This window comes from Mirounga leonina, unplaced genomic scaffold (assembly GCF_011800145.1).
Source record: "Mirounga leonina isolate KUSES-001 unplaced genomic scaffold, KU_Mleo_1.0 Mir_454, whole genome shotgun sequence".
Classification (NCBI taxonomy): Eukaryota; Metazoa; Chordata; class Mammalia; order Carnivora; family Phocidae; genus Mirounga; species Mirounga leonina.
The window spans coordinates 15,678,778-15,702,867 of record NW_023270763.1 but is presented as its reverse complement, the minus strand read 5'-3'; the positions used below and the strand labels follow the sequence as shown (position 1 = coordinate 15,702,867).

At 42.0% G+C, this 24,090-nt stretch overlaps 1 protein-coding gene and 1 non-coding gene across 10 annotated transcripts in view; both read left to right on the top strand.

Moving 5' to 3' along the window:
* MRPS17 (mitochondrial ribosomal protein S17) overlaps positions 1-21,706 on the top strand; it is a 97,817-nt gene extending 76,111 nt beyond the window's left edge. The window contains exons 4-6 of one of the 9 annotated variants that reach the window (XM_034988769.1): positions 18,040-18,147; positions 18,981-19,120; positions 20,908-21,706. In XM_034988769.1, coding sequence (XP_034844660.1) covers positions 18,040-18,147; positions 18,981-19,120; positions 20,908-21,177 — 518 coding nt within the window. In that variant the 3' untranslated portion in view covers positions 21,178-21,706. Of the gene's footprint in view, positions 1-18,039; positions 18,148-18,266; positions 18,731-18,980; positions 19,121-20,907 lie in introns of those variants that run through there. The other 8 variants (XM_034988776.1, XM_034988774.1, XM_034988775.1 and 5 more) reach the window with 8 other exon arrangements.
* Positions 9,671-9,801, top strand: LOC117999699. The gene has a single exon (XR_004676312.1). It is a non-coding gene; the product is annotated as a small nucleolar RNA SNORA51 (small nucleolar RNA).
* Positions 21,707-24,090: the final 2,384 nt, after the last annotated feature.

The following is a 24,090-nucleotide window of genomic DNA, read 5'->3' as shown; positions in this document are numbered from 1 at the left end:
CACCATACACAAAAGTAAATTCAAAATGGATGAAAGACCTAAATGTGAGATCTGAAACCATAAAAATCCTAGAAGAGAACACAGGCAGTAACTTCTTTGACATCAGCCGTAGCAACTTCTTTATAGATATGTCTCCTGAGGCAAAGAAAACAAAGCAAAAGGGCGCCTGGGTGGCTCAGTTGGTTGAGCGACTGCCTTCGGCTCAGGTCATGATCCTGGAGTCCCGGGATCGAGTCCCGCATCGGGCTCCCCGCTCAGCGGGGAGTCTGCTTCTCCCTGTGACCCTCCCTCCTCTCATGTGCTCTCTCTCTCATTCTCTCTGTCAAATAAATAAAATCTTTCAAAAAAAAAAGAAAAAAAAAGAAAACAAAGCAAAAATAAACTTCATCAAAATTAAAAGCTTCTGCACAGCAAAGGAAACAATCAAAAAAACTAAAAGGCAACCAATGGAATGGGAGAAGATATTCTCAAATGACATACCTGATGAAGGGTTAGTATCCAAAATATGTAAAGAACTTATAAAGCCCAACATCCAAAAAATGAATAATTCAATTCAAAAATGGGCAGAAGACATGAACAGACATTTTTCCAAAGAAGACATACAGATGGCCAATAGTTACATGAAAAGATGTTCAACATCACTCACCATCAGGGATATCAAAACTACAATGAGATATCACCTCACTCCTGTCAGAATGGCTAAAATCAACAACACAAAAAACAACAGGTTTTGGTCAGAATGGAAACTGATGCAGCCATTCTGGAAAACAGTGTGGAATTTCCTCAGAAAGTTAAAAATAGAACTGCCCTATGATCCAGCAATTGCACTACTAGGTATTTACCCAAAGAATACAAAAATACTAATTCAAAGGGATACATGCACCCCAATGTTTATAGCAGCATTATCTGCAATAGCCAAATCATGGAAACATCCCAAGTGTCCATCAACTGATGAGTGGATAAAGAAGATGTGAGATAGGGCGCCTGAGTGGCTCAGTTGGTTAAGCGACTGCCTTCAGCTCAGGTCATGATCCTGGAGTCCCTGGATCAAGTCCCGCATCGGGCTCCCTGCTTGGCAGGGAGTCTGCTTCTCCCTCTGACCCTCCCCCCTCTCATGTGCTCTCTCTCATTCTCTCTCTCTCAAATAAATAAATAAAATCTTTAAAAAAAAATTATAAAAAAATTAAAAAAAAGATGTGAGATATACATATATTTATGACTATATATATATGTTCTCATATATATATGTATATATATGAGAAATGATGAGAAGATGTGATATATATATATGTAATATTTCAATATTAAAATAATACTCAGCCATAAAGAAGAATGAAATCTCACCATTCACAATGACACGGATAGAGCTCAAGAATATAATGCTAAGCAAAATAAGTCATTCAGAGAAAGACAAATACCCTATGATTTCTCTCCTATGTGGAATTTAAGAAACAAAACAAATGAGCAAAGAAAAAAGAGAAAGAGGTTAACCAAGAAACAGACTCTGAACTATAGAGAACAAACTGATGGTTACCAGAAGGGAGGTGGGAAGATGAGTTAAATAGGTGATGGAGATTAAGGACTGTACTTGTGATGAGCACCAGGTGTTATATGGAAGTGTGGAATCACTATATTGTATACCTGAAATGAATATTACAGTATATGTGAACTAGCTAGAATTTAGATAAGAACTTAAAAAAATAAAATGTGTACAACTTAATCTAATGATGATTCAGAGATATGAAGGAATTAGCATCCACTTCAGAGATATGATGGAAAATAGAGTGTGGCTGGCTTAATATAATATAAAATGAGTGAATCACATAATCATAAAATCAAATCTGTAAAACTATGTGATAAGAAAACCTACATACAGGAGTGATTTTCAAATACTGAAAAGGTTTTATAACTGTGCCAAAAAATTTTAATGTACATAATCCTGGATTGTCTAAAAAGGAAATGCCAGATAGAACATAGATATCTAAGGGGTGGGGGAGAAACAATGACATGTTCTAAGGCTGTAAGAAATATACTTTTGCCAGGGATTAAAAAAATAATAGATTATAAATTACATTAATCATCTGAAAAATTCCTGTGTATTTCAAGGCCTTAAAAAGGTACAAATATGTACATTTTCAACCTACTAAAAATCTAAATTCTTCAAGACTTTCCAGAAAGAAAGAATTACAAAGAAAAGAAGAGAAACTATAAAGGGGGGAAGGGGAAAATGGAGGAAGTGAGGAAGAGAGAGAAGAAAGGTAAGATAAAAGGAATCTCTCTGTAGTAAAGAAAGACTAGAATCTGAGGATAAAAGGATTCACTATACTTGGCTTATGCAAAAAACTAAGAGACAGTATAATTGGAGCATAGTGGCTAAGAGGGCAATGAATGTAAACTGATTTGGAGAAGTAAACAAAAGACGTTTATGGCAGCTACTTTGCAATACCTAACCCAACTTCCATTCCCAATCCCCTTTCTCATTTGTGGGCTTCCAACACAGAGGTAAAGATGCTGTATACAAATCTTCCCAGCCTGTCTTTAAACTGAGGCTTTAGTAGGTGGCCATGTGACATAGTTCTGGTGAAGCAGACATAAGCAGAAGTTTTTGCTTCCCTGATAAAAAGATGGCTGGGCTGATGCTCCTTTATGCCATGATATTAAATGTGTTTCCTGGTACTCCTGCAGCCATGAGGTAACAAGCCAAAGCACTGAGGATAGCAGATAAAAGATAGAAAGCACATGACTCCTTGATGACATTGTTGAGCCCCACACTAACCCTGGACTGCCAACCTCTAGACATCCTGTTCATGATGGGACACACCCCTAAGAACTTCTATTTGTTTAACTGACTGATAGGCAGACATTCACCAAAAGTACTCCTAAATGGTACAACCTTATAGGCCCTATTAAGGAGCTTGAAATTTACTCAAGTGCAATGGGAAGCAGTAAGGGTTTTTATATTTTTTTAAAGATTTTATTTATTCATTAGAGAGACAGAGCACAAGCAGGGGGAGGGGCAGAGGGAGAAGCAGACTCCCCGCTGAGCAGAGAGCCTGACACAGGACTCGATCCCAGGACCCCGAGATCATGACCTGAGCAGACACTTAACCATCTGAGCCCCCCAGGCACCCGGAGTTAGGGTTTTTAAACAAGGAAATGTCATGATCTAATGTGTATATTCTGACTGCTATGTAGAGAAAAGCAAGAATGGAAGCAAATAATTGAAGGACGGCAATTGCATTTGTCTAGGTCAGAAATGATGGTGGCTTGGGTTAGTGGAGATGGAGGGAAATAGATAGACAATAAATATTTGGGAAGTAGAAACGACAATACTCACAAAAGAAGAGAGAAGGAGAGTATAATCAAGATGTGCCTGACTAATTGAGTGCATGATGATGCCTTTGAGAAAAGGAGGTGGAACGAAGTTGAGGGACAAGGAGCTCAGTTGTGGACATGTTAAGGTTATGAGTAAATTTGAGAATCATCAGCATAGAAATGGGTTGATGTCACCTACAGTAAGAGTATTAGGAGAGAAGAGGACTCAGGACCAGGCCCTAGAGCATCGCCAGATTTAGAGACTGGCCAGAAACATAGTAGAACTGTGAGGCAAGGGGCACTTGGGTGGCTCAGTCGTTAAGCGTCGTCTGCTTTCGGCTCAGGTCATGGTCCCAGGGTCCTGGGATCGAGCCCTGCATCGGGCTCCCTGCTCCGCGGGAAGCCTGCTTCTCCCTCTCACACTCCCCCTGCTTGTGTTCCTTCTCTCGCTTTGTCTCTCTCTGTCAAATAAATAAATAAAATCTTAAAAATAAAAGAACTGTGAGGCAATATTCAGAATTAATTTGAGGTTTATGAGATAAACTTACTGAAATCAGTCTGCCCACCTGTGCAGGTTTTTCCCACCAGCTATGTTCAGGTGCTTATGTGTAAACATGGAGATAGTGAGTGATTATTTTATCTCAAGTTGGAGTTTTACTAGTGTAACAGGATATTAGACTGGGACTCTCTGCCTCAGTTTTGACTGAGGAACCAATACAATAAATATAAAGATACCAAAGTGAGTATGAGATAGATTTTCCTCTTCAATATGTAGATATGATGTAAGAGCAGCTGACAAGTGGAGTGATGAACAGGGAAAGAATAAAATGGAAAAGGAGTATGGCCGCTCCCCATACAGGCAGATCTGAGCTGAGAAAGGAAAGAAGAAAACAATCTTATATGATTAAATTTGCCCAAGAAGACCCAATATAAGTCTTGCCCAGCCAGACTTCAGACTGTTAAGATACATGCATAGTCTTCAACAGTAGCATACCAGTAGACTGGTACACCTGCCTGAGGAAATAAACTTCCTTTCCCCTACTCTCTTCTAAAAGGCTGCTTTAGGAAACTCTAACTATGGCTCACAATTCAGCCTTAGTCCAGGAACATAAGAAATCTGTGGTTTATTTCAAGCCTCAGAAGGCTTAAATTTATTTATTTTATTTTTTTTTTTTTTACCCTTCAGAAAGTCCTTTAATAGGAGAACTGGAGGTTCCCCCCTCCAGCTCCCTGGTCCTCCTCACGCCCCCACCAGAGTGACTCAGTTCTTCCCACACCCACTGTACACAGGCCAGCCCACCATGCTGCCATCTCCCAGCCCTTCCTTGGGGTAGCCTTGGGTCAGGCATTAAGCTGTTTGCTTCACATTGGGAGTGGAGGAAATCAGAGAAACCTGAGACTACTTTGTAGCCCTGGGGGCCATGGGCTCTGAACCTAAAGCCTTATGAGAGGGATATTGGGTGGCTGTTTGCTGTCCGGATTTTTTTTGTTGCAGAAGGCTTAAATTTAAAGAGGCAGGTTTTAATAGGTTCAAGAGAGGAGCAAGTGGGGACAGATTTGGAGGAAAAAGGAAGTTCAGCAGAGAGAATAGAGGAAAATGGCACTGAGGGTGGGGCCTGAGCACAAAGTAGCTGCCACATATCTGCAGACAAGGAGGACAGGAGAGGAGGGAAAGAGGCATCAAAAGCCATTCTGAGGGATGCCTGGGTTGCTCAGTTGGTTAAGCAACTGCCTTCAGCTCAGGTCATGATCCCAGAGTCCTGGGATGGAGCCCTGCATCAGGCTCCTTGCTCAGTGGCCTCTGCCTGCCACTCCCCCTGCTTGTGCTCTCTATCTGACAAATAAATAAATAAAATTTAAAAAAAAAAAGCCATTTGACTTCTTTCAATTGTTTGTCTCCATTAATTTAGAAATAGTATTTTGCAAAGAGGCAAACTTAGAATCCTGAAAACATTTGGAAGCCTCAAGGTACCATTTACAATAGGCATCCTATTCAGGTTTTTTTTTTTTTTTCCCTAGGAGCCACAGCCTTCTAATTTAATTTTTAGTAAAACAAGTTTGGAAAGATTGAAAGTTCCCCATAATAGTCATTAAGGTTCTAAATTACTTTTGGTTAAGTCATTCCATTTAGTTATAAACACTCATGTGGATGGGACCACAGATTTTAAACATACAATCAGTGGAGTCCCTCAGGAAAGGAAGTTTGCCCCCAAAGCATTTTGATGACTAGGATCCCATTTCTTAGGTTTTTCTCTAGACCAAAAAGAAAATTTCTTGGGGTGCCTGGGTGGCTCAGTTATTAAGCATCTGCCTTTGGCTCAGGTCATGATCCCAGGGTCCTGGGATCGAGCCCCACATCGGGCTCCCTGCTTGATGGGAAGCCTGCTTCTACCTCTTCCACTCCCCCTGCTTTTGTTTCGTCTCTCGCTGAGCCTCTCTCTGCCAAATAAATAAATAAAATCTTAAAAAAAAAAAAAAAAAAGAAAGAAATTTTCTTAAACAGCACAGCCAGGGAGTGGAATAGACTTGTTCCAGAAGGAATCAGACCAAAGGCCAGCACAATTTCAGCAGAAACCAAAAAAGAGTCTCAGACTGAAGGCCAAACAAGTATTCTTGGGGGCGGGGGGTGGGTAGTTCTTAAAACAGATCCTGAATAAAGCTTGGAGAGCTTGAATACGAAGAGTGGAGCTCAAAATGTAGGAGAAAATTATCCTCAAACTCCAGGGTCAGAGAGAAAGCAATGAACCCAGTTGGTTCTATGAGTACTTGCACCTGTTTGCTCACAAGCCTTGATCCTCCTTGACACTTGGATCTTCTCTGGATCCCACTTCCTTTTTTTTGTTATTTATTTATTGGATCTTCTCTGGATCCCACTTCTTTTTTTTAATTATTTATTTATTTATTTATTTATTTAATTTATTTATTTATTTTAGAGAGCAAGTGCAAGTGGGGTAAGGGGCAGAGGGAGACGGAGATTCTCAAGCAGACTCCACATTGAACCCTGAGCCTGACATGGGGCTCGATCTCATGACCCTGAGATCATGACCTGAGCCAAAATCAAGTCAGTTGCTTAACTGACTGAGCCACCCAGGCACCCCCCTCCTTTTTTTTTTTTTTTTTTGAGGGGGGGGACGGGGGAGGGGCAGAGACAGAGACAGAGAGAATCTTTTTTTTTTTTTTTAAGATTTTATTTATTTATTCATGAGAGACACAGAGAGAGAGAGAGGCAGAGGGAGAAGCAGGCTCCCAAGGAGCAGGGAGCCCAATGCGGGACTTGATCCCAGGACGCCGGGATCATGACCTGAGCTAAAGGCAGACGCTTAACCATCTGAGCCACCCAGGCGCCCCAGAGAGAATCTTAAGTAGGCCCCACACCCAGGAGAGTTCAACGCAGGGCTCAATCCCTCCTAATACCATTTTAAACAAGGTTTCCTTTTATTAATTTTCACTATGTGTGTGTGTGTGTGTGTGTGTTTGTGTTCAGGGTGTGAGGAGGAGCCAAAATGTTGCTCTCCTTGAATACATTTTATGCTTTCCTGCTGCTGGACATGTACCAAGCATTAACCCACTCCAACCCATGGTGATCATCCCCCCTCTCTGGCTTTATATAACAATTAGATTATTATCGGCATCATACACTGGACTTCGGAAATGCTTTTCGGGAGAGGGCATCTGGTCTCCAACTCTTCTTCCCACTTCCAGAGTAAGAGGTTTTGTTAGTGGGATCAGGTAACTTTTGGCTTGTAATATATTGACTCCCAGGAGATTCTTCCAGCGAGGCAACACAGAGTCATACAACACACATTAGCCTTCTTAATACGAAGTCTGAATGTCAGCATCTGTGCACCCTCTTAGACTATCCTAGGAAAATCTACCTCTGAGAGACTTCAGTGTTCTTATCTGTTCTGGTGAATTAGTACTTCATTAAAAAAAAAAACCACCCCCAGACTTAGTGGATTAAAACCATAAAAACTATTTATTTCTCTCATCAATCTGCAGATTGGTCACAAGTCAGTGGGGACAATTCACCTGTGCTCACGGTATCAGCAGGAGGAACTTGATGAGGAGCTAGATAGCTGACTTTCACAGCTGGCAAACTGGTGCCAACTATTGGGTGGGAGCTCCACCTGGACTATGGGCCAGAAGCCTCCTTTTCTTTCCTTTCTAAGTAGACTTCTCCACAGACTGCTTGGGCTTCCTCAGGGGAAGCTGGCTGGATCCTAAGAGTAAGCACTTCAAGAAAACAAGGTGGAACTGTATGACACTTTATGACACAGCCTCAAAAGTCACAAAGCATTAGTTCCATCATATTTTATTAGTCCAGGCAGTCACAAGGCCAGCCCAGGTTCAGAGGGAAGGAAGCAATGAGCCTTCACCTGATGGGAGGAGTGTCAAGATCATATTGTAAGAACATGTGGGGTAGGAGATGTGGAAAATACAGTCTTCCACGTCACTAGATTTGTAGTGTCTGAGCTTATTAGTACAGCCAGTTTTTCTTTCTTCCTGTTATGGCCTACCCACTCCTACCTATTTGTCTCTTCTGAAGTAGGTATAAGTGTAAGTATAATTCACACTTCCTTTTTTTTTTTAAGATTTTATTTATTTATTTGACAGAGAGAGAGTCAGCGAGAGAGGGAACACAAGCAGTGGGAGTGGGAGAGGGAGAAGCAGGCTTCCGGCGGAGCAGGGAGCTCGATGAGGGGCTCGATCCCAGGACCCTGGGATCATGACCTGACCCAAAGGCAGACACTTAACGACTGAGACGCCCAGGCGCCCCTCACACTTCCTTTTTAAGCTGAAATATCTATATAGATATTCCACATCTCAAAATCCCTGTTAGTTTATAAACCATCCATGCCATTCTCTAGTGTGTATTTGCTAATTCAGGTGACTGGATTACAAGTATTAATTATTTTTTTACCCCACATTAGATTTTATCTATCCAATAGTCATTTCACCAAAAAAAAAAAAAAAAAGGCTGTAATGATTTAGGATTAATTGATTAATTTATTCTGCTATTCTCTCATTTTCTAATTTATTAATTTCTGCTTTCAACTTGATTTCTTCTGTTTTTTCTTAAGATCACTTTTTGGGTTTGCTTACAGACATTGGAAGTTCACTGCTTAGGTTCAGAGTGTTATTAAGAACCCAAAACAGTCAGATTTTAGTGCCTTGCACTATTTCACACTTCCTCAACTCCATCCAACACTGCAGTTATACACACACCATGAAGAGAGTGCACTGTTTACAGGAAAACCTTGTTTTATGTAGCCCATTCACTTATGCCCTAATATTTCTTGTGTATCCAATCTGTGTGAAGTATTGGGATAGATGCTGTGTGGAAATCAAAATGAAAGGGTCTGGGGCCTTCTCCCTCCAAAGAGTATACAATCAGGACAAAATAGCACAGGATATAAACCATAACAGACCAAGACAGTCAACATGGGACATAAGCCATAACAACTCCAAGTATTGTCAGAGCATAAGGGAACGGTTCTTTGACTAGAAGTTTTGGAAATGGTTTTCTGAAAGAAGCATTGTCTGAACCAAGTTCTTAAGGATGAGTAGGTAGTATTTTGGCATGGAATAGATAAAAGGTAGTTCAAAGAACACTGAGCAAAGATAGGGTATATTAGGTTGCTACTGCTGCTGTAACAACCACAAACTTAGTGGATTTATTTTTTCTTTTCAATTTTTTATTTAAATTCTAGTTAGTTAATATACAGTGCAATATTGGTTTCAGGAATAGAATTCAGTGATTCATCACTTACATATAACACCCAGTGCTCATCACAACACATGCCCTCCTTAATGCCCATCACCCACCTAGCCCATCCCCACCCACTTTCCTCCATCAACTGTCAGTTTGTTCTCTATCTTTAAGAGTCTCTTATGATTTGTTTCCCTCTCTCTTTTTTCTTTTTTCCCACTCCCATATGTTCATCTTTTTTGTTTCTTAAATTCCACAGATGAGTGAAATCCTATGGTATTTGTCTTTCTCTGACTGACTTATTTTACTTGGCATAATACATTCTAGCTCCATCCATGTCATGCAAATGCAAGATTTCATTTTTTTTTTTATGGATGAGCAATATCCGTGTGTGTGTGTGTGTGTGTGTGTACCACATCTTCTTTCCAGATTTATTTTTTCTAAGATTTTATTTTTTTAGTAATCTCTACACCTAATGTGGAACTCGAACTTACAACCCCAAGATCAAGAGTCACATGCTCTACCAACTGAGCCAGCCAGGCACCCCAAACTTAGTGGATTTAAACAAGAAAATAAATAACTATCTATCTAGAATTACTTTGAATGTAAATGAACTAAATGCTTCAATCAAGACACATAAGGTTAAGCCTCCTGGTGCTTACCATATGCTGTGTTCTTACACTGGCTGTACAGAAAGAGGAGGCAGAGTAAACCCACCCATATACACCCCAGCCCAGACCCTTTGCCTGGTCTGTATTAAGAATGGGAAAAAAAGAAAAGAAAAGGCAGGGTGACAAATGGATAAAAAAAAAAAAAGGCCCATCTATATGCTGCCTACAGGAGACTCATTTCAGACATAATCTGCAGATTGAAAGTGAGAAGATAGAAAAACATCTATCATGCAAATGGATGCCTTAGGAAATCAGAGTAGCAATACTTATACCAGACAAGGTAAACTTTAAAACAAAGACCATAACACTAGACAAAGAAAGACACTATATAATAATAAAGAGGATAACCCAACAAGAAGATACAACAATTGTAAATATTTATGCACCCAATCTAGGGGCACCCAAATACATTAAGTAGTTAATAACAAACACAATGGAACTAATCAATAATAATACAGTAATAGTAAGGGACTTTAACATCCCACTCACAGCAATGGACAGGTCATCTAAACAGAACATCAACAAGGAAGTAATGGCATTGAATGACACACTGGAACAGATGGATTTACAGATATATTCAGAACATTCCATCCCTGAACAGCAGAATACACATTCTTTTCAAGTGGACTTGGAACATTCTCTAGAAGAGATCACGTATTAGTCCACAAAAGACACCTCAACAAATACAAGAAGACCAAAATCATGCCATGCATATTTTCTGACCACATTTTGAAACCAGAAGTGAACCACAAGAAAAAAAATCTTGAAAGACCACAAATACATGGAGGTTAAGCAACATGCTACTGTATAATAAATGGGTAAACCAGGAAATAAAACAAGAAATGAAAAATTACATAGAAAGGAATGAAAATGAAAACACAGTGGTCCAAAAACTCTGGGATGCAGGAAAAGCAGTTCTAACAAGGAACTTTATAGGAATACAAAACTACCTCAAGAAGCAAGAAAAATCTCAAATAAATACCCTAACTTGCACCGAAAGGAGCTAGAAAAAGAATAATAAACAAGCCTAAAACCAGCAGAAGGAAGGAAATAATAAAGATTAGAGCAGAAATATATGATACAGAAACTAAAACAAACAAACAAACAAAAAACAGACCATTGAAACCAGGAGTTGGTTCTTTGAAAAAAAAAATTGACAAACCTCTGGGAGAGAGGAGTTAAAATGGCAGAGGAATAGGGGGCCCTAATTTCATCTGGTCCAGGGAATTCAGCTAGTTATCAAATCATTCTGAACACCTGCAAAATCAATGGGAGATTTGAGAAAAGAATTGCTGCAATTCCACAAATAGAAAAGTGACCATTTTTTGCAGGTAGGAGGTGAAGAGACATGAATCCAGGGCGATATATCAGAAGGTAAACCATAGAGGGGAGGGAGCTTTCTTAAGCAGGCTACCAGAAAGTGTTATAAACAATAGAGCACAAAATTGGAACTTAAAGGAGTCTGCTACACTTGGGGACATTCCTGGCTTAAAGGTGCACAGGTGGCAGAGCAGGGAAGAATCCCAGTTGGGACAGTGTGGTCTCAGGATCCCTGGGGTCACAAAAAGAATGGGTACCTGAGTGCTACAGAGTTCCCAAGCATCAGAGCAGGGAAGCTGGCTGAAAACAGCAAGTCTAGGCACTGGCTTTCCATTCAGTGTTGCCATAAACCATGAACGGAGACACAGTTGGGCAACCACTCTCTGAGCAGGGTCCCAGAAAGTGGCAGAACCGCTGTGAGAACCCCCTTTCCTCCCCCAGGAGGAAGAGCGCAGGTCCACGCTGCAGGAATCCATAAGGTTTGGAGACTGTAAACTGGGTCCAATGCCTGAGATAAAAATGCTCATAGGCTGGGTGAACACAGCGTTAAGACAGACAGCAAGGAGACAAGAGTGACTGCTTTTCTGTGAGGGTTCACTAGAGATGGGGGGGGGAGGTGCGAAATTTCAGCTCCAGACAGGGCTAGAGATTGGGTGCTGCCAATTTCATTCCCCTCCCCTCAACAGTACTGAAAGCCTTCAGGGATCAAAAACATGCCACATAGTGCAATCTTGAGCCGCATACACTGAGCCCGGCCACCTAGCAAGGGCAGTGAAATACCACCAGGGCAAAGACACCTGAGAATCAGTGAAACAGGCCCCTCCCCAAAAGATCAGGAGGAACAACCGGATAATACCATGTTTACCGATCATAGAGAACTGCAAAACTTCAGTTCTTGGGGAAAACAGTATATAGCACTTGTGAGGTTTTATTATTATTATTATTCTTTAGTCTTTCAGGTTTTTTTCAGCTATTTTCTTCTTTTATCAATTCATTTTTTAAATTCTTTTTTAATTTTTATTTTTATACACATGTTATTTTTTTATTTTTGGTTTCCTTTCATTGTATTTTATTTTATTTTATTTTATTTTTGTGTCTATATAAGTTTTCCTTTCTTTCCTATTTGGGATCTAGTTTCTCTTAACAGACCAAAACAAAGGATCTAGTTTATCATTTTGTTCTGTTTTACTTTTTCTTTGATTTTTTTTTTTCTTATTTTGTTTCTGTTTTCTTCTGGTTTGTTTTATTTGTATTTTTCTAGTGTTGTGGCTGCTATTTTTGTCTTTTCTCTCTTTCATCTATTCTTTTCTGGACATAATGATTAGACAGAGAAACTTACCCCCAAAGAAAGAATAAGAGGCAGTACTCACTGCCAGGGAATTAATCAATATGGATAGACAAAAGATGTCTGAACTAGAATTCAAAACAATGATAATAAAGATAGTATCTGGGCTTGAAAAAAGCATAGAAGGCAGTAGAGAATCCCTTACTGGAAAAATAAAAGAAGTAAAATCTAATCAGGCCAAAATTAAAAATGCTACTACTGAGATGCAGTTAAAAATGGAGGCTCTAATAGTGAGGATAAACAAGGCAGAAGAGAGGGTCAGTGATCTAGAAGACAAAATGCTGGAAAATAAGGAAGCTAAGAAAAGTTAGAAAAACAACTACTGAATCATGAAGGGAAACTTCAAGAAATCAGTGATACCATAAAGAGAAATAATACTCAAATAATAGGGGTCCCAGAAAAGGAGGAGAGAAGTGGGGGGCAGAAGGTTTATTTGAACAAATTACAGCTGAGCACTTCCCTAATCTGACTAAGTAAACAGGTATTCAAGTGCAGGAAACACAGAGAACCCCCCTCAAAATCAACAAAACTAATTCAACACCTCAACAAAAAATAGTGAAGCTTGCAAATTTCAGAGATAAAGAGAAAATCCTGAAAGCAGCTCTGGACGAGAGATCCTTAATCTACAAAGGTAAACACATAAGGCTGGCAGCAGATTTGTCCACTGAGGCCTGGCATGATATATTCAATGTGTTAAATGGGAATAATGTGCAGCCAAGGAGACCTTATCCAGCAGGGCTGTGATTCAGAATAGAAGGAGAGATAAAGAGTTTCCAGAACAAACAAAAACTAAAGGAATTTGTGAACACTAAACCAGCCCTGCAAGAAATATTAAAGGGGACCCTTTGAGCAAAGAGAGAGCCCAAAAGTAACAACGACCAGAAAGGAACAGAGACAATCTACAGAAACAGTGACTTTACAGGTAATACAATGGCACTAAATTAATACCTTTCAATGATTACTCCAAATGTAAATGGACTAAATGCTCCAATCAAAGACATAGGTATCAGATTGGTTTAAAAAAAAAAAAAATCCATCAATATGCTGTCTACAAGAAACTCATTTTACACACAAAGACACCTTCAGATTGAAAGTAAGGGGGGTGAGGAACCACTTATCATGCTAAAGGACATCAAAAGAACCCTGGAGTAGCAATCCTTATAGCAGAAAAAATAGATTTTAAACCGAAGACTGTAATAAGAGATGAAGAAGGACACTATATCATAATAAAGGTGTCTATCCAACAAGAAGATCTAACAACTGTAAATATTTATGCCCCAAATTTGTGAGCAGCCAATTATATAAACCAACTAATAATAAAATTAAAGAAACACATTGATAACAATGTGGGAACTTTACACCCCACTCATAGCAATGGACAGATTATCTAAGCAGGAGATCAACAAGGAAGCAAGGGCTTTGAATGACACACTGGACCAGATGGAGTTCACAGATATATTCAGAGCACTTCATCCTAAAGCAACAGAATACACATTGTTTTGAGTGCACATGGAACATTCTCCAGAATACATCACATCCTGACTCACAAATCAGTTGTCAACCAGTACAAAAAGATTGGGATTATTCCCTGCATATTTTCAGACCACAGTGCTTTAAAACTTGAACTCAATCACGAGAGAAAATTTGGAAGGAACACAAATACATGGAGGTTAAAGAGCATCCTCCTAAAGAATGAATGGGTCAACTGGGAAATTAAAGAGGAATTTAAAATACATGGAAACAAATGAAAATGAAAACATGACAGTTCAGAACCTTTGGGATGCAGCAAAGGTGGTCCTAAGAGAGAAGCAAAAAGCGATACAGGCCTGTCTCAAGATACAAAAAAAAAGTTTCAAATACACAATCTAATCTTACGCCTAAACGAGCGGGAAATAGAACAGCAAATAAAGCCTGAATCCAGCAGGAGAAGAGTAATGATAAAGATTGGAGCAAAAATCAATGAAATAGAAATCAAAAGAACCATAAAATAGATCAACAAAACCAGGAGCTGGTTCTTTGAAAGAATTAATAAGGTCAATTAACCACTGACCAGACTTGTCAAGAAGAAAAGAGAAAGGGGCGCCTGGGTGGCTCAGTTGGTTAAGCGACTGCCTTCAGCTCAGGCCGTGATCCTGGAGTCCCTGGATTGAGTCCCGCATCGGGCTCCCTGCTCAGTGGGAAGCCTACTTCTCCCTCTCCCACTTCCCCTGCTTGTGTTTCCTCTCTCGCTGTGTCTCTCTCTGTCAAATAAATAAATAAAATCTTAAAAAAAAAAAAGCCAATGAAGGGAGAAAGCAGAACTGCCTAAAATTAGGCCAACAGACCCTTCTTTTGAGGAAGTGGGATTGACCAAACCTTTGTCCAGAAGCCTGTCACCTGCGATTTAAGACTGGCAGCAGCGCTTAACTGGCCTTTAATCACCTTTAACTGGCCAACAGGTGCCCGGCTTTGCTGTTTATGAGAAGAGGTCATCTAAGGGAGAGACGTCTCCCAGGAAAGCAAAGAGTCCACTTTTACTCACCCTTCGGTGGAAGTGATCCTGGGTTCAGCACCAAAGTGATGCAGGAGAGCTAGGCTCTTGTCTCACAAAGTCGAAGAATGAATCTTGGGACAAAGGAGAGTGAGTAAAGCGATAGAAGTTTATTAAGTGAAGATAATAGAAGTTTATTAAGTGAAGATACAGAAAAAGCCCTCCAGAGTGAGAGGGGTCCCGACAGGGTTGCCAGTGAGGGCCTTTAGGATTGATCTTTTATAGAAAGCTAACCAGAGAGGGAGACAAACCGTAAGAGACTCTTAATCTCAGGAAACAAACTGAAGGTTGCTGGAGTGGAAGGGGGTGGGAGGGATGGGGTGGCTGGGTGATGGACACTGGGGAGGGTATGTGCTATGGTGAGCGCTGTGAATTGTGTAAGACTGATGAATCACAGACCTGTACCCCTGAAACAAATAATACATTTTATGTTAATAAAAATTTTTTTAAAAAAGAAGCAAGCTAACCAGGGAACTTAAATCTTTTTTTTTTAAGATTTTATTTATTTATTTGACAGAGAGAGATACAGCGAGAGAGTGAACACAAGCAGGGGGAGTGGGAGAGGGAGAAGCAGTTTTCCCCGCCAGGCTGGGAGCCCGATACGGGGCTCGATCCCAGGACCCTGGGACCATGACTTGAGCCAAAGGCAGACGCTTACTGACTGAGCCACCCAGGTGCCCCGGAACTTAAATCTTTTTAACATCTCTATTGATATCACCATTGAGCAAGGACTAGTGATAACAGCTTCAATGCCCCACCTCCCCCTAGGGTCTGGTTATTCTTTGTTGGTCACAGGTCACACTTTTTTTAAAAAAAAAGATTTTATTTATTTGACAGAGAGAGAGAGAGAGCAAGCAGGGAATGAGTAGGCAGAGGGAGAGGGAAAAGCAGGCTCCCTGCTGAACAAGGAGCCCGACGTAGGACTCAATTCCAGGACCCTGGGATCATGACCTGAGCCAAAGGCAGATGCCCAGCCGACCGAGCCACCCATTTTTAGGGGCTTTACTTTTAGGTACCATTTTGAGGCTTTACTTTTAGGTACCATTATGAACTCATGGATTTTCATATATTTTATGGTTTTCAATCCATTGCAGTTATAATTCTCTTTAGCCTCACATAATTTCATCTTAGTTCAGTGGGAACTCCTTCAGGTTGACTTTTGACCTGACCCCATTCACCTTTAATAGCTCTCTTGATTTCTGACACAAGATGTCCCAAGTTTAACTCACACACTTCCTGCTCCAGACCTGAAGTCAGTGATTTTTCAAGGATCCTTTGTTCCTTTCAGAGAAAAATGGTATATAAATACCACAATCTGGGTGCTTGGAACTGATTGATACTGGGTTTGTAGGCTTTCTAGGAAAAACTTTTTTTGAGAAAAATAAATCATGAGTTCATACTGTATTTCCAAATCGAATTTAAGATTGCAAGGCTTTTACTTTGCTTCTTTGATTTTATTGTTATGGACTGAATTGTGTCGTCCCCCCCTCCAAAACTCATATGGATGTTGAAGCCCTAACCCCCGATGTGATGGTATTTGAAGACAAGACCTTTAGAAGGTATTTAAGATTAAATGAGGTCAGGGGCACCTGGGTGACTAGTTGGTTAAGCGTCTGCCTTCAGTCCAGGTCATGATCCCAGGGCCCTCGGATCGAAGCCCACATCGGCCTCCCTGCTCAGTGGGGAGCCCGCCTCTTCCGCTCCCCCAGCTTGTGTGTCCCTCTGTCAAATAAATAAATAAAATATTTTTTTAAATTAAAATAAATAAATGAGGTCATAAGGGTGGGCCTAATCCAATAAGATTAGAGTTCTCGTAAAAGAAAAAGAAGACACCAGTCTGTCTGCGCTCTCTCTCCCTGTGCACACATAGAGGAAAGGCCACGTGAGGACATAGCATGAAAGTGATTATCTGCAAGCCAGGAGAAGAGCCCTCACCAGAAACTGACCCTGACAGCTCCTTGATCTCAGATTTCTAGCCTCCAGAACCATGAGAAAATAAATTTCTGTTGTTTATGCCATACTTACACGAACTCTTACCACCTCTCTGTCCCCTTGCCTCACACGGCCAATTTCCCAATCACTTCTCCAACCCACTTTCTTTCTTTCATTCCCGCTGCTGCAATTTAGGTTTTCACCATCCGCTGACAAAGCATCTAGCCTCCAATCTCTCCAACCTCTGTTCTCTCCTTCACACTCCTATCACAATGATGTTGAAGGCTAGCAAAACTATTCATATCTCTCAAAGGCTTCTCATCATTTAGAACAAAAAGTGAGGACAGGCCCTTAACAATAAATGCTTCCTAGGTAGAGGCCTATCTCTGACCAACTTAGATCCCTGCCGTTCTCTTCCTGACCGTATATCCTGGCAATATCAACCTCCTGCTCATCTTACTGTCTCTCACAACCCAGCACCCCTGCACATGCTCTCCTTTATGCCTCAAATGCCCTTCCCACATCCCACGTCCCTCTCCTCTCAAGCCATATAGCCCCTGGTCAAGGGCTATGTATTGATCAAGTCTCCTCCCCACAAAAGTATGCATTCCTTTCTCAAGGTTCACATTACCTACAGTTGTTTTACACTTATTTCTTTACTCACCTGTCCCTACTAGACTGTGGCCTTTTTGAGAGAGGGAGTCTCCTTTGATTCATCTTTTTGCCCAGCACAGAGTCTAAGAAGTGTTCTATACCTGTTTGCTAAGAAAGAAATGAGTGTTGGACAGACTGTGTGGGAGAATTCTTATTTTCCCAGTCTTCCCTCACCAGTCACTAAGATGTTTCAATGATTAAAGACAACGCACTATACCCATATTTGGGCCCTCAAATTGTCTGTGCCAGTAGCCTATTGTTTTCTGTTTCTCTTAATTTCCTAATACATTCCCAGTCCTCCCTCTGAGAAGGCGCCATCAAGCAGCCTGCTCACGGCCCATCGAACTCCTTCATAACTGTCACACATAAATATGTGCCCACGCTGGACTTCTCTCTGTCTCGTAGATATTGAGAAATAACACCTAAAATCAAATTGGGCACAAAAACCTACAGAAGTTTATCTTTAAAGGAGCTGTGCGCGTAGAATGCTTAAGTCTCCTCATTGAGCAGTGTCCGATGTTTCCGTGTTTGATGAATGAATGAGGTTCCTCTGATTTGCAAGGCCTTGTCCAAGCCTGGGAGCTCGGCGGAAGAAGAGGAAACCGAATGGAAGAGTTCAATGAAAGGCCGGAATCCTCCACGCTCCAGCGGCTCCGCGCGTGGAAAAAGGGCAGGTCCAAGTCTCGCGTTTACCCACGGTCCGCGGTTCCCTTTAAGGGGGAGTGGGCGGAGTCATGCCTTTACCCTCCGCTGATGGGACACGCGGCCAATGAGAGGAGGCGTCCCGGGCGCAGCGCCTTGTAAGGACGTGACGTCGTCACGCTCCGGCCGCCCATCCGGACTACACGCGCCGGGAAAACAGAGCCGGAAGGTGGGCGCGGGTCGAGCCCTGCAATTGTCGGGGCTGGATTCGGACGAGCGAGACGCCACCCGCGTGAGAACCTGGCGGCGAGGCGAGGGGCCTGATCCCGGGGTAGTGCGGGGCGGGAGGGTCAGTGATCCCATCCTACCCCAGGTCCGGCCGGACGGACTCAGCATTGACTGATCGAGAAAGCAGTCCCAGGTGAAGGTGTCCTCCGGTGAGGAGGACGCCCCCGGCCGTTCCGCCTAGGCCGTGAGCGCGCGAGTAGCGGGGCTGGAGCCTTCAGGGACAGGCTGGCCCAGCGGAAGGAAAGAAGTAAGGGACACCAGTAAAGACCCACGTTTATTAGCGCTGTTGAGCGCCTTCTAGGTTAAACCCTGAAAGCGCTCCTGTGAGTAGATCCTGTTCTTATTCCCGTTTTGCACAGGGGGAAATAGAGGCTTAGGTTAAAACGACAGCTCCGTAAACAGTATGAAGGTGAGAGGTTGGGCTAAGGAAATAGTGAAACGTGTAAGCATCTCTAGAGTGGTGATTCCGGAAGGCCAACAAAAACTGTTTCTGAACTTCAGCAGGTCTAGTAACAAAATTCATTTGGTGAGTCGTAACAACCAGCAAATTACACTTTGAAATTTGTTTTTCAGGTGACCAAAGCCACATAATGTCCGTAGTTCGTTCATCCGTCCATGCCAAATGGATCGTGGGGAAGGTGATTGGAACAGCAATGCAAAAAACAGCTAAAGTGAGAGTGACCAGACTTGTTTTGGATCCCTACTTATTAAAGGTGAGGGATGTCCCTTTTTCACATGGCATTGATAAGTCACAGCATGTTACGGGTTCTAAGCAGAAAAACAGTTCCCTGTTAGTACAGATGCACTGAGCATCTGCTGTGAACCAGCCACTGCGCTGATCTGTGGGTATAACAAAGTGAATTGATCATGGTTCATTCTCAAATTCTGGGGACACATAGAGTTAATTTCAACTCAGCTGATAACTGCTATAGTCATTCTATGTGCAAAGTCCTGGGAGCAGAGAGCAGGACACCTGTTTCTTCCCACATGGCTGAAGGAGAGCATCCTCAGTTAAGACTCATTTGGGCTGAATCTCAGAAAGGCTTATATCCAAAGGACGGGTTTGGGGGGGTCATTCTGGCCATGGTGAGTGGTTTATGGAAGCTCTTTTAGCCATTAAAGGGCATGACACTGCAGGAACAAGTGGTTTGGCAAGGTTGAGCCCAGAGCTTGACCCTAAGTAGGCATTGACTGTTGCTGAGTGAATGCAGGAACACTGGGAGCTGGACTGAGAGTGGTCTTGGATGTGGTACTTTTGGATTTCTTCCTATAAGCAAAGGAAGGCAGAGTTGGAGACATAGGGTGAGAACTGGAGGTAAGGAAGTGGGTAAGAAGACTATTGCAGAAGTCTAGAACTGGATATAAGGACCTGAATAGTCCTTGGAGCAGTGGGAATGGAGTGGGAAAAGTAGATTTCAGAAAGAAGAGTCAGAGTCCTTGATTTGTTAGATGTGCAAGGAAGGAAGAGGAAAGTGCAGGGATGGCTCTGCATTCAAGGTTGGGCACACAGGAAGGTAGAAATGCTCTTTGCTATCTAGGATCAAAAACACAGGAGCAGAGGTGACAGGGTTTTTTGGGGTTTTTTTGTTTTTTGTTTTTTTAAAGATTTTATTTATTTTTGAGAGAGAGAGAGAGCCCAAGCAGGGGGAGGGGCAGAGAAAAGCAGGCTCCCTGCTGAGCAGGGAGCCCGAAGCGGGACGCGATCCAGATCATGACCCAAGTCAAAAGCAGACACTTAACCGACTGAACCACCCAGGTGCCCCCAGAGGTGACAGAGTTGAGGGAAGGGGGCACCAGGTGGGTTAAGGAGCAAAATAAAGTGGCCTTTTATTAACAACAACACAGGAGCAAGCTGAAGAGTGGCAGCATGATCATTGGCCTGAGAGTCAGAAGACCTTAGCTTGAATATTGATTATTGTTTACTAGCTGTGCCCATTACCTTACTCCAGAGCCTGTTTTCTCATATGTAGAATGAGAATACCTTCTGTAGCAAGGTTGTTTATGACCATCTGTGGCTTGTTTGCAGTACTTCGAGCCACCCATGGAGCTAAGTGTTTTATGTATAACATTTGATTCTCTGGTTAACTTTAGAGATGGAGATATTGGAGCCTTATTTTATGTTGGGGAAAAAAAAACTGAGCTTATGATGGGGAATGATTAAGTGACTTGGCCCAGAACTAGAAGTGAAAGTAGCATGTTTATAGGCTGGAGAGAAGGCTCCCCTAGGAAGGAAGAGTTTAAATAAGGGTAAAGAAGGATGATGATTGATAGACAAGGATACTGAGGGTAATAGGCTGGAGAGCTCAGGGACATGATCCACTCTAAAATATACTGTTTTCCAGAAATTAAGCAGCTAATTTTTGTATTAGAAGCCTCCTAAGTATATTATCTCTTTTCCCCAAGTCCCAGCTTGTTTTCTGTGCATTACTCTTTCATATTCTATACTATATTGTCAGATCACAGATGGGAACTACTGATTTGTTCCTCCTTCTTTCAACAGTATTTTAATAAGCGTAAAACCTACTTTGCTCACGATGCTCTTCAGCAGTGCACAGTTGGGGATATTGTGCTTCTCAAAGCTCTACCTGTTCCACGAACAAAGCATGTGAAACATGAACTGGCCGAGATCATTTTCAAAGTTGGACAAGTTATAGATCCGGTGACTGGAAAACCCTGTGCAGGAACTACCTACCTGGAAAGCCCAGTCAGCTTGGAAACCACCTGCCTAACCAAAAATCTGGAAGAACTCAATAGCTCTTCAGCACAGTGAAGGAGGATTGGAAGAAGGAGCCAAAGGGATTTATAAGTTTGCTTTATGGAAAAAAGAAATTTTTCTAAGTTTCATAACAAAGTGTCCAATTTCTCTTCCGGTATTTATGGAATAGCTAAAGGTAAATGAAGCAAAGGCCTTGTTAAATTCTCATAAAAGGTTAAGGTCATGTTTTCAATTTCCTTTTCATTGAACACACTTTCCTCTTACAGTAAGTGTGCCTAGCAATCCCCTGCATTGTTTTGTAAGCTGTTTTAGAAGGTGTATTTTTTTTTTTTCCATTCAAAGGAATCTTGAATTTATCTTAGAATCTTTATTTGGGGAGGAAAAATCTTTTGATATAAAACAAATAAGACTGCATTAAGTGAATCTTTATTTTTGGTGGCATATATTCGAAATTAAATTTTTTTTTCTCTGATTTAATCAGTTACAAATCGAAATAATCAACAGTCTGATTGGGGTCAGACTTTATCAGATTAAAGTCTGTATTATGAATGTTGACACATAGAAAATAAAACTTGAAAATTCACTTTTCTTTTATCCTGTATTCTAGCATAGATTAGATAGGACTGAATTCATAAAATCCGATACATTGATGAAGTTTTAGAGCTCACACTATGCATTTGAGTTGGAGAGTTTCAGTTTTGTTGCTGCTTATTAATAAACTATGAACCTAGATTTTGACCTGAAGACACACTTGAGTTACATATTTCAGTTTCCTAGCTCCTAGAAAGAGACTTGGAGCATGTTTCAACCTCAACTAATATGTGTATTATATAAGCACAGGGTTTCAACAGTAACCACAAGCACTGCTCACCCACTGAAGGTTCATAATCTAGGAAGTGAGGTATGCATGGTTTCCTTAATAGCAAACAGAAGCATATGGGTAGGGAAGAAATAAGGATAACTTCCCCGGAAGAGACTAGATAGTGCTAGAACTGAATCTTAAAGGAGCAGTCTCCAGGCTAGTAGATGAGGGTTGTGGAAAGGGCATTCAAGGCAGAGGGAACAGTGTAAAATTCTGAAAGTATGAGAGAAAGGAGCATAACCAAGGTCTTCTGTAAGCTGATGAGGACTGCTGGGACATTTTGAACACGAGTGGAGCTCAGGTAAAGGAATAGGCGGAGGGCAACCCTGTCAGGACCCCTCTCCTGAGAGCTTTTTCTGTATCCTTGCTTAATAAACTTCTATCGTGTAAAAAAAAAGAGAAGTAGGTGGAAATTACACTTAAGTGGTTGTGGGTTATTTGACATTTCTAAAGAGAATGATATAATTAGATTCACACTCCTATAAAAGTAATAGCATCATGTAGAGAATGGGACTGGAAGGGGAAAGATCAGAAGGAAGGAGACAGACTTATTCAAAGACTGGCCCTAAGACCTAAACTGAGCTGGATAAGGAAAGAGGAAAGGATAGATGATTTTCCAACAAGCAAAAGGGTGTGCATGTCTCCCACGGGTGAAGCTATATGGAACCCGTTATCCTGGAAGAGACAGGACACCTATACAAGCCATCTCAAAAACCTCAAATACTTAAAATGCTTACATACACTCTATTGTTTTTTATCTTAAGATACCTTTCCAAATAATCTTGGTGTAAAAATTATGCTCCAGGAATATGCCCAGTATTTCTTCTATGGCATTGAGTAACCTAAGCTATACACCTGTGAAATAAGAGTACCTCGCCCAGTAAAAAGCACTGGGTTAATGGAACTCTGGAGCAAGAGGATAGTGGAGAAAAAAATGCAGAATAAGTGGCCTAATACTAAATAGCACAAAAGCACGGTCAACCCAAGAAATACTTACCAGGTTTACATCTCAGGGAAATACATGTGAAAGCATTTGTCTCTGGATTAACTGAGAAGTTGGGAGACCCTGTGTGAAGTCACAAGGGTACAGTGACACCACTGGCTTGAAGAGGCTTGTCTCCTACAGCGGAGGATTGGGACATGTCCTTTCTGCCCTGGGGAAAGCTCACTTCAGCCTCCCTTTGGGCCTCTCCAGTTTCTTACAGGCTCACTAAGCATTGGCCAGTTGAGATCAGGAACCTGCTCAGCCACACAGCCTCTGGCCTCCTGTCCTGCATCCCTTGGTCTTCTTTTCACTGGCCTCCAAGAAACCTTGTTGCCATTCCTCCATCCACAGGGTCCCTTTGTGTCCTCCCTGGCGGCTCCTTGACATATTAACATGTTCAAATATTCCCCCCAGTCAGAAAACTGCACCCTTTAAGCTCCAATGCTTCCTTTGCCTCCAAGAAGCGCAGTTCCTGCCCCCACCCCTCTTATGCAGAGACCGGCCTGGGTAACAGAGACCTCCCAGCTACCCAGTCCTGAGGGCATTTTCCTCTCGGCCTCTGCAGACTCTTGCACTGTCCGTCAAATGCTCGCCTTGCTGGCTGGGGCCTCTACTCTTCCCTGTGCCTCCCCCTTCTCTCACTGTCTAGCTCCCTTTCTGCCTACCCCCTCTTGGTTGCAGTTTTCAAGGTACACCTGTGGCTCTTATATCTTACCCAGGATACATTGCCCATCCTGACCCAGACCTTTAAGTTGTTTTCTTTTTTTTTTTTTTTAAGATTTTATTTATTTGACAGAGAGATACAGCGAGAGAGGGAACACAAGCAGCGGGAGCGGGAGAGGGAGAAGCAGGCTCCCCGCGGAGCAGGGAGCCCGATGCGGGGCTCGATCCCAGGACCCTGGGATCGTGACCCGAGCCGAAGGCAGACGCTTAAGGACTGAGCCACCCAGGGTTTCTTGGCCGAGATGTCCTCCCTTCCACTGGTCAACTCCTCTTCCCTTGGGACTGCGCTGTTGTGCCAGCAACTCGGCCTCTATCCTCTGCTTCACAGCCACGGCCACTTACCCGATCTCCCGTCTGTGCCCCCCTCCCGTCCCGAGAACCTCTTCATTTCAACACT